Here is a 10,265-nt window from a genome sequence, read left to right on the forward strand (position 1 = left end):
TCTAGAGAAGTTTCATTATTTTTCCAGAGGGGAACACTCCATCTTCAAACCTAGGGTAAAAATGTAGTATATGTGTGGGCACCTGGGCTAGGGGTTCAGCCTTCTTTTTGTAGATTTTCACAGATTGTTTTCAGCTCCATGGCTGACTCATGCCTTGTGTTTTAGTATCCCTGAGCCCTGGGCTTCTCCTCTTCCCCCAAGAATAACCTCCCAGCCTCCAGCGCGGGGGAGATGTTATAAACCTGGCTCCTGGTGTGTGTGGGGGTGGGATTACCCCTACCCACATCCAATTTCAGTTCTCTGCTTCACACCCCACTCTGTCTCAGAGTCCTGAACCTCTGTCTAGAGTTCTGGAAACCCTGTGCTCAGAGGCATTCCATCAGCTTGCATTTTGTGATTCCTGCCATCTCCTCCATCAGCTTTCTATCTCCTGAACACTCTTCCAGTTTTTTTCTGTTGGTAACATTTTCCTTCCATTCCCTCAGTGGTGGGTTTTGTATCCCTTTGTGATCCTTTATTAGTATGAGGAGGGCAGAGCAGATGATTGTGTGCAATTAGCCCACCATTTTTATCTGATTTCTCACTTTACTTTACCACACAAGGATTTCAACCAGTGGACTCAGCCAGAAATGAGAAAAGTGAGAGTTGACTTTAAAGTAATATTTTATTTCTCTGGGCTGTGCACACTTAGGGCATTAGATCCACAGATGGGCTCCTCTGCTGGGATGCTACTTGTGGCGATCTTCTCCTAAGCCCCATGTGTTAGCCTTGTACAGAGTGATGTCACTGCAGACCCTGAAGTGATTCAGCCTGCGGTCATGGCGTTCTGGGTTGACCTAGAAAGGAGGATGCAGAATCAGGAAGAAGTCTGTGAGGATGCAGGAGGACCTGGGTTTGGAGTCAATGGACTTGGCTTATATCAGGCTTCACCCTCCTGACCTGTGGCTGCATTGTGGAATGGAGATGACCACATGCACATCAAAAAGGTTGTGAGATCGGAGGAGAATAACCTATGCACAGTTGTGGTCTTCCCTGTCCCACTGCCTGACTTGGAGGCCACAGTATCCTCAGCACCTAGAGCAAGACCCCAGTGCACACTAGGTATTCAATGCATATTTGCTGAAAGAATGAATTTGTTGAAAGAGTCACATAGAACCTGAGTAATAGTTGGCACTCCGACACATCGATCTTATAGAAGTTACACCGTGCAAATAATTTTAAAAATGTATTTCCAGAAAATGTTACCAGGAGATGAGAGGCTGAGTGATGGTCCTTGAGTCTGGCTTTGCCAGTGTCCCAATACTGAGGTTGGAGGTATCTTGTCTATCCAAGGTGAAGCCCTGCCAGGGGAGCAGGGAGCTTCCAGTTGCTGCTGATCAAGCCCCAACTACTTCACTCTGAAGCTCCAACTTAATTACCTCTTCCAGTTGCACAGCACCTGCATCTAATGGTTTTTAAGGTACACTTTCTTACTATGCTAACAGTGGTCTCTGATGGCATTGTCCCCAGGTTTATAATGATGAACAGCATGGAATATTTGCAGACCCTTTGCAGCTCCAGAGTGCTCACTGATCTGGAGACACTTGCCATCTGTGATCTGCAGAGCCTACGAAGGTCTGAGCAGGGCAGGCCACACTTGTCCTTCCTGCCATCATAAGTCTGCATGAGATGTCCTGGAGGGTCAAAGATGCAACATCTCCACAGGCACACTTTGTACTTGTGTGAGCCAGGTCTTTACTTTTTTTTTTTTTTTTTTTTTTGAGACAGAGCCTTGCTCTTTATCCCAGGCAGGACTGCAGTGGTGCTATCTCGGCTCACTGCAAGCTCCGCCTCCCGGGTTCACGTCATTCTCCTGCCTCAGCCTCCCCACTAGCTGGGACTACAGGCGCCCGCCACTGCACCGGGCTAATTTTTTGTATTTTTAGTAGAGACGGGGTTTCACCGTATTAGCCAGGATGGTCTTGATCTCCTGACCTTGTGATCCACCCGCCTCGACCTCCCAAAGTGCTGGGATTACAGGTGTGAGCCACTGCGCCTGGCCTGTCTTTACTCTTTAACAAAATGAAGAATGGTGAATTAATTTACTTGTGCGTTGTACTATTTTTCTAAGTTGCTTCATGATCTATCTTGGCTGATTTCTGTCTTCATGCCAACACTCCTTTCTTCACAACCTTTCTTCTCCCTAGCAAAGATTTTTTCCTTGAGCAAACTCTATTCAGGCTCCCTGAATTACTTTTCAACCAGGTCTGATGTTGGGATTTCCATTTCCTCCGCATTGTCCAATTCTAGCAAAAATCCTGCTAAGGTGATTTAACCAGAACCCCCCCACCTTTCATATCTGATCACCCTTGATATCTGATTGGGTTCCTCATCCTCCATCACTCTCTAGGGGATGTCTGATCCTGCTAGCCTGCCTTCAGCAAGCACCCTGTTAGGTGGAAGTTAGCCAGAATCTACCCCTACCCCTGATGTTTCCTCCTAGTATTTTTCCATCACTGACCCCCACCTTGTTCCTTGCTACACAGTCGCACTTGCCCATGCTATAATCAGAGTTGAGGCCAGTCTCTCTCCCTCCCTCACTGCAGAACCCCATAGTGATGCCTACGCCTTTCACAGTAGTTTCCCCACTTGAAAAGTCTTCTTTCTGGTTTTTAAATTTAAAATTTATTTTTTTCCACTAGCACTTCCAGTACCATTCCTTCTGGTTTTTAACAGTCATTGAATATTGGCCTATTATTCATATTTATATTCAGTAAGTGTCACTGAATACATATTTTAACACTTTTCTCTTATTCGTGATGTTAGAGCTCCCCACCTCCTCTTCCTCTTTGAGTGTTTATCTTCTCCAGCTCTCTAACCATACCTCTCCTTTTGTACCAAGTCCCTCCTTGTAGGTGTGTATATATGTATACATACATGTGTATATATACATATATATGTACATATTTTGTGTGTGTGTGTATATATATATACACACAAAAAAAAGAGAGAGAAGAAGAATAAAAAAAAGTTAGGGAAAAATGCAGAATAGTTGCTTGATAATGTAGGTGTTGAAGGTTTTACTAAGCAAGGCACAAAACCCAGAAGCCATAATGAAAATTGGTTGTATATTTAATGACTTAAAAATGAAAACCTTCTGCATGATCAAACACATAAGCAGATTTAAAGACTTGTGTGGCAGAAATTTCTTTGACTTGTCTATTCCATATTGCACATTTCTCCCTTAAAAACAGAAGCGCTGTATTCCTTAGGGTGATTGTGTGCCAAAGTGGCTAATTGTGCCTTTCCAATCAAACAAAGAGAGGATCCTTACTCATATGTCCATTTTTTATGTATTTTTGTTTTAATTTTTGAAATTTTTTCATTTTTAAAAATGTTATTTATTTATATATTTTTAAAATTAATATTTTTTTTTAGAAAGAGTCTTACTCTGTCACCCAGGCTGGAGTGCAGTGGCATGATCTTGGCTCACTGCAACCTCCACCTCCTGGGTTCAAGTGATTCGCCTGCTTCAGCCTCCCCAGTAGATGAGACTACAAGCATGAGACACCATGCCCAGCCAATTTTTGTATTTTTAGTAAAGATGGGGTTTTGCCATGTTGGCCAGGCTGGTCTCGAACTCCTGACCTCAGGTGATCCACCTGCCTTGGCTTCCCAAAGTGCTGGGATTACAGGCATGAGCCACTGCGTCCAGTCACATATCCATTTTTTATGGATAAGGAAGCAGAACTCAGAGATATTGAGTGGCACACCGAAGACCACCTTGCTGATAGCTGATGGAGTTGACTCAGGTGTCTGTCGTCAGTACCTTTATTTAAAGACACAGTGTTTATCATGTGCCAGACCCTGTTCCAGGTACTGCACAAATATCACCTAGTTTCATCCTCATAACAAGCTTTTGAGATAGGTATTAGCTGTATTAGCTCCATTTTACAACAATTAAACTGAGTCATAAGAGAGCTTAGTAACTTACCCAGCTGGTAAGAGGTAGCCAGGTTCAAGCCCAGGCATGTCTAGCCCCCTGCTCTATTCTACAGTCACCACCTACATTGCCGCTGTGTTTCCTCGTGTTTCCTGAGGAAGGAGCCACGCTTACCAAGGGCTCTAAGTCCCATCCAACTTCCTGGTTTTCAGTCTGTGTCTCTGGGTACTTCTTCCTTGGTCCCTGGGCAGTATGGTGAATGAGATTCAGAAACCTGGCTGGGAGATGAGGTATGAGTTATGAAGGAGTCAGGCTTTGGGACCAGAGGTTGGTCCTGTGCCCTTTCCTGCGTCCACATTGTTCCTTTCAGGTAGAGCATCTGGGCCTTGGAGGTTTGCCTCAGCCTCGAGACCAGGGTGTCTGGTCTCTCCACTCATTTTTCAACAAAGATGGTGGTGAGCTCAAACTCTATGCCAGGTATGGTTCTGGGTGCTGGGCATAGAGTGCTGAGTGACAGCGTGGTCCCTGCTTTCCTAGAGCTCATGGTCTAGACGGGGCAGAGGACACAGTATGCAGGTTTATAAAATGACATGATGGTGGCAGACGGGGATATGCGCTGTGAAGAAAGGAATAGGTGAAGGGCCATGTGCAGGCAAGGGCAGCTGCTGTAGAGGGGGCAGCGAGAGAAGGCCTCTCTGGTTGACAAGCAGGAGCCAGCCCTGGAAGAGGCAGAGGAAGAGCACACCGCAGGCAGCAAGAGCAAAGGCCCCGAGGCATGAGCAAGTTTGGCCAGTGCAGCACAGCAGAGAGTGAGGAGCAAGCTTGTAAGAAGTGAGGTCAATTCTTTGTGTATTGAAATAAGTATGGCTGCCAACACCAGATGGATTTGCAGCTCCATAGTTCTTCTGCCCTATCAAGTCTCCACCAGAGACAGGCAGGCGGACAATGGAATGAACGTGGGCTTTGGAGTCAGTGCTAGTACCGGCTTGTTGGGTGGTATCACTTCTCTGGGCCACACTTCACTCATCTGTGAAATGGGAGGAAAATGTCTATCTCAGCTAGATGGCTGGGAATGAAATGAAGGAAGGTGATTCAAGGGACTGACACTGGGCTGGCACATCCTTAATGTAAGGGAGAGGGCAGCTAACTCCTGCCTGACTTTCAGGACCCTCATTTCCTGTTGTATTCCTTACTGCTACAGGTTCTCAGCTTGCACCCTTAACCCTAGTCAGGAGAGAACACTACGGATAACACCTTACTGCCTGTGATGATGCCCTCTCTATTAGTCTATTGACTTGTCTGCCTCCTTCATAAAGATCTGAGATCCTCTGCTCCCCTACTTCCCATCCCAGCCACGGTCATCTGTCCTTCACCAAAGTTTGCTCATAGAAGGTAGAGGGGAAGAAGGAAAGCTTTCCAAGAGGGATGCGGTTTTCCACCAAATATCTCTCCTCCCTCACTCCCAAATAGGGCCCTTTCTCCACCTGTATGTTGTGGCCATGCCAAACTACTTGTAGCTTTGTTTCTCTTTCTGTAATTTTCCATAGAACTTGGAATGTCCTTCCACAATCTTCTCCATCTCACCCTGTGGTCACCTCCTCCAAGAGGTCTTCCCAGAACTCCACTGCCTGATGGAGGCACCTGTTTCCTATGCTGTTCTCACACCAGTCATAGTCCCTCTTTACTTGTCTACTTATTTCCAAGTCTACTTCTCTTCTTTTTCCTTATGCTATGAGATCTCCCCAACCCAGACCTAGCATAGAGATTACCTAATAATGAAAATAACAATGGGACTAATATTTCCTGAGGACCATGTACCAGCTACTATTCTATGCACTGGCATTGTTTTGCCTAATCCTCACATCAATCCTGAGAAATAGGCTAAGAGAGGTGAAAAACCTGCCCAATATTACAGTTAATGAGTAGCAGAACCAGGATTTGAACTGAGTTGGTATAGCTTCAGAACTTGTGCTTGTAACATTTACATATCTGATGAATGAATGAAGGCAATGTTAAGCCAGTAGGAACACTAGTTGGCTTGACAGTTATAGTTGCATATGTCCATCTTTTAAAAATTATACTAAATTTTTTAAAAAATTATTTCTTATTCTATCTGCCACAGACTGTCTGAGTAGCCATCTTTTCTGAGCTTGGTTAGCATGAGTCCCATTTCCAGGATCAAAGCAGAGGACTCTGATGCGTGCTCCAGGGTATCACTACCCTGAGAGGTCTCTCCAGCCAGTCTGCCTCTCTGGGCTGTATCTCAATGGCATTTCAAACCCCAGGACTTACCATCTGCAGGTTCCTCCAGGTTATCATGCCAAGACATGGGCTTCCTGGTGATTGTGTGAACTAGAAAAAAAGAAAAAAAAATGGCATCACAGGTTCAGACTAAAACATGAATTCCCTGCCCTCTCTAAGACCCACCTTAAACAGGGCACCCATCTGGCACTGGTACATGCCAGGTATTATCCTGGGTGCTAGGATAATACATGATTGGATAAGGCCCTCAAGAACCTGACAGTCTAGAGTGGCACTGCCCAGAATGGTGGTCATCAGCCACATGTGGCTCCTTGAATTTGAATAACTAAAATTAAATACGATGTTCAGTTCCTTAGTCACGTTAGTCACACTTCAAGTGCTCAATAGCCACATGCGGTTAATGGCTACACTTTTGACTACAGCCAAGACAGAGAACATTTTCATCACTGATGAATTCTCTTGGACAGTGCTGGCCTATAGGGAAGGCCAAAGAGGTTTGCCAGGCAGTGATCTATGCCCAGGAGGGCTCATGGTAACAGAGGAGCAGCACCCACATTCATCCACTCAGCTGGTAATTACTGTGCACTGAAGAACAGGCTGTAAACAAGACAGAGCTGGCTCCTGTGTCCCCTGAACTTTTACTCTATTTGTGGTGACAGGCAATAAACATATATATATATATGTAACTGGGCAAATGTAAGTGTGATGGAGAACAGTAAAGCAGGTTACGTGGATGGAGAGTTGGCACTGGGGCTGGGGTGTGGGTGATGTATCTCTAGGGAGATACATATTAGCAGAGCTTTGAATGAAATGAGGGAATGTGCTGTGTGTGTGGGAAGCATATGAGTGTGAGCCTGGGGAGTTTGAGGAACGTCAAGAAAGCCAGAGGGGCTCCAGTGGAGTGAGCCAGATGGAGAGTAATGGGAAATGAGCAGACACCAGTAGAAACCAGTGGTCTCCAAGCTGCTTGTCTCAAACTCCTATCAGTAAAAGGACTTTAGAGCATGCGCCCTTAAAATATGTATAATTCTGTAGTTTTTATGTACTATTATCAGTATATTAGCAAAGAAAATTTCTATCTTTAGAAATAAAAGTCATCAATACAAGTTGTCATATTTTCTCCCTTTATTCCCTTTATTAATGGCTCACATGCTCAAGGGACATGAGCTGGGAGATAGCATTTTCCCTAGAAAGCATGAAGGTTGCCTGAAGAGATTATTTCCACTGTTGGAATGGACCCAGTTTGAATGGCTTTCGACGCTAATTTGCTTTCCTGAAACTAGTGGTTGGGGGCTCCAGAAGAAAACCAAGTTAGTTAGAAGGAAAGTGAAGACAGTACATTTTCTCTATAGAGCCGGGCAACAAAGTGTACTTTACTTATTAGGCACAGAGTTGGGAAAGGCATTCAGGAAGAAGCAACAATGTTTATGCAGGTAAAGTGGGAAATGACATGATGCATTTAGGAAATCCATTTATTTAGAAGCAGCAGGGGGAAAGGAGTGTGTGTGGGATTCATCAGCAATGGCTGGTGCAGAGTAGCCACCAAAGTATTTCTTAAAGGAGCAGGGTAAAGTCGGGGAGAGGAGTATGGGATGAAGCTGGCAGGAACCAGAGCCAGTTCCAACGCGCCTTATGTCCGGATTGATTTAAACTTTACCTCAGAAGCTAGGAGAAGGATTTTAGGTAGGATTGATATGATCTAATTGTCCTCCTAGCATAGCACTAGGCTAGCAAGGGTGTAGGCGTTTGGTCGGAGGGGCCAGCTTGGAGGGAAAGAGAATAAGGAATTGGGAGCCCATCAGACCAATCCAGGCGGTAAGGACTAGGGCCCTGCAGAGGCTTCAGGAATGAGGATGCAGGCAGAGGCTGTTTGAGGTGTTACTTAGAGCATGAAAGTACCTGAGCAGAGGCAGAGAGGAATCCATATGCATGATAGTGTCTTTCACTGAAGCAGGAACAGGTAGGTGAGGGGAAAGGAATGTTAATAAACAGGACTTGTGCCTTTTTTAAGTGTGTGGAGGGAGGGAGAGAGACCTTGAGGAGGACTCCGAGGCTTCTAATGATCACGAGATCATTAGATGATAAGAGTGAATGATCCTGATCATGAGAGTGAATCATCCGGGGCCTTTTGCAGAGACAGGGTATTCTGGAGCAGCAGAGAGTGGGAAAGGTGGGGATGAGCCTGGCTTTCCTCCTGCTGGGTGTGAGGTGCCTGTGGATGGTCCAGAAAGAGGAGCTGGGAGGTGGTTGGGCTGTGCATCTGAAGCTCCATTTGAGACCCAGTGGCATTCAGGGGAAACTGGTGTGACAGGACAGATCAAACTGCCCAAGGTGGGTGCACAGAGACAAGAGTGGAGGGTAGGGCTGTTTTATCAGGGGGCACACCGGGAACTTTCCGAAGGACAATATAAGAAGCCTGAAGAAAAACCTTTCACTTGTTAAAAACCGAAAATACAAACAAAAACTAAACACAAACAGCCTGCAAAATATAATTATTTCAGAAATAAAATCATAAAAAGCTATACAACTTTTTTTTTTCTTCTACGACGAAAAGGTTTAATCGTGTTGCGCATGAACTTTAATACAGCGAATACATCTGATATGATGTGGCCTCTCCAAAGTCATGGTTCCTGAAATCTAGGAAAGGGGGCGGGTGCTGGGGAAAGCGTTTTTGCTGGGACCGCGCTCCCCTCCCGCAGCCCGGAGGGCTCCTTCCCCGACGCCCTCCCGCTGTCGCCCTTCCCCCACCCCACAGTGCCTCTCACTCTTGCGGAGGGGATTCACGTGATACTGCGTGTAGAGTTTCTGGGTTCGTAGCTCCTTGAGGTACAGTTCCCGCAAGATCTGGTTCTGATGGACCTCATCTGGAATCACCTTCTCTCTTGGGTGTCCCGCCATGGCCTTGGGCTGCCCCGCGCCGTCTTGCCTGGGCCTTCTACGGTTTCCAGGCAGCGCTTCCCCGCTGTCTCCAGGCAACGGCGTCCCGCGGTCTCCAGGCAACAGCGCTCTGGTAGTGCTGCCCGGTCGGGGCGGGTCTCACTAGGCCAGCCCATTCCCCTGCCTGCATTGCCCCGCCCTGCGCCCGCCTGTCGGGATCTTATTTCGCGCCCCGCCCTTTTCTGGCGCCGCACTCACATATCAGGCCCGGTCTGGTTACTATAAGGTCCCCTGGATACCGCCTGGAAAGGGTTTCCCCGCAAGGGGCAGACCCAGGAGGTAAGGGACAGATGATTGGACCTCACCTTGGCCAATCATTTCCTAAAAAAGCTTTTGGAGGGAGTCAGAAATCTCTCCCACCTTAAAGCAGATGCCCAGAATCAAAACCTCACAAAAAAACCGGAGGTTTCCTCTCTGAGAGAAGGTTCTGGCCAGTGTGGCCAAGATTACCAATGTGATAATATTGACAGAATAAACCTTTCCTAATTAAGGAACTTGCTGAATTTATAGTTTGTTTATTTTTAATGTTTGTGTTAAAAATGCACATAATATAATTTTACCATCTTAGCCATTTTTAAGTATTACAGTACAGTAGTATTAAGTATATTCAAACTATGTGAAACCAATCTCCAGAACTTTTTCACACCCATTAAACAACGTTTCCGTTTTCCCTTCTCTCCAGCCCCTGTCATTTCACTTTTTGTTTCTATGAATTTGAGTCTGCTAGATACCTTAAATAATGTAGTTTATTTTAAAAGAATCGCGGGGCACGGTGGCTCACGCCTGTAATCCCAGCACTTTGGGAGGCCGAGGCAGGTGGATCACCTGAGGTCAGGAGTTCGAGACCAGCCTGACCAACATGGTGAAACCCCATCTCGACTAAAAATACAAAATTAGGTGTGATGGCGCATGCCTGTAATCCCAGCTACTCGAGAGGCTGAGGCAGGAGAATCGCTGGAACCTGGGAGGTGGAGGTTGCAGTGAGCTGAGACCATGCCATTGCATTCCAGCCTGGGTGACAGAGACTCTGTCTAAAAAAATTTTTTTAAAAAAAGAATCAAAAGTAGGTCTAGCACAAAGAAAGAAGCCACCCCTAGTTTTAGTAAGCACTTAAATACTGACTGAAGACTGTGCTCTTCCCCAC

At 46.0% G+C, this 10,265-nt stretch overlaps 1 protein-coding gene across 4 annotated transcripts; it reads right to left on the reverse strand.

The window, feature by feature from the left end:
- Positions 1-650: 650 nt before the first annotated feature.
- Positions 651-9,124, reverse strand: FAM183A (family with sequence similarity 183 member A). Of its 4 annotated transcripts, XM_033226810.1 has the most exons (5): positions 8,950-9,124; positions 6,215-6,274; positions 4,097-4,200; positions 1,246-1,340; positions 651-836 (listed from the first exon to the last, which is right to left on the reverse strand). In XM_033226810.1, exons 1-5 carry the CDS (start codon positions 9,080-9,082, stop codon positions 806-808), a joined length of 423 nt encoding a protein of 140 aa, XP_033082701.1. In that variant the 5' UTR covers positions 9,083-9,124; the 3' UTR covers positions 651-805. The 4 variants fall into 4 exon arrangements, with proteins under 4 accessions (XP_033082701.1, XP_033082702.1, XP_033082703.1 ...); XM_033226811.1 differs by lacking the exon at positions 1,246-1,340; XM_033226812.1 differs by lacking the exon at positions 1,246-1,340 and having other exon boundaries at positions 747-836; positions 3,974-4,200.
- Between the last annotated feature and the right edge of the window lie 1,141 nt (positions 9,125-10,265).

The sequence above is a fragment of the Trachypithecus francoisi genome, unplaced genomic scaffold, assembly GCF_009764315.1.
Source record: "Trachypithecus francoisi isolate TF-2019V2 unplaced genomic scaffold, Tfra_2.0 Lachesis_group12, whole genome shotgun sequence".
In the NCBI taxonomy this organism is placed as follows: domain Eukaryota; kingdom Metazoa; phylum Chordata; class Mammalia; order Primates; family Cercopithecidae; genus Trachypithecus; species Trachypithecus francoisi.

Bases quoted from the DNA above. Each gene is read 5' to 3' on its own strand.
- FAM183A (XM_033226810.1), bottom strand. From the start codon at position 9,082: ATGGCGGGACACCCAAGAGAGAAGGTGATTCCAGATGAGGTCCATCAG. The intron at 4,201-6,214 runs GTAAGTCCTGGG...CTCATCTCCCAG, and splicing joins CCTGGAGGAACCTGCAGATG to CCAGGTTTCTGAATCTCATT. The intron at 837-1,245 runs GTAACATTTTCT...CCTCCTTTCTAG, and splicing joins ACTCAGCCTCTCATCTCCTG to GTCAACCCAGAACGCCATGA.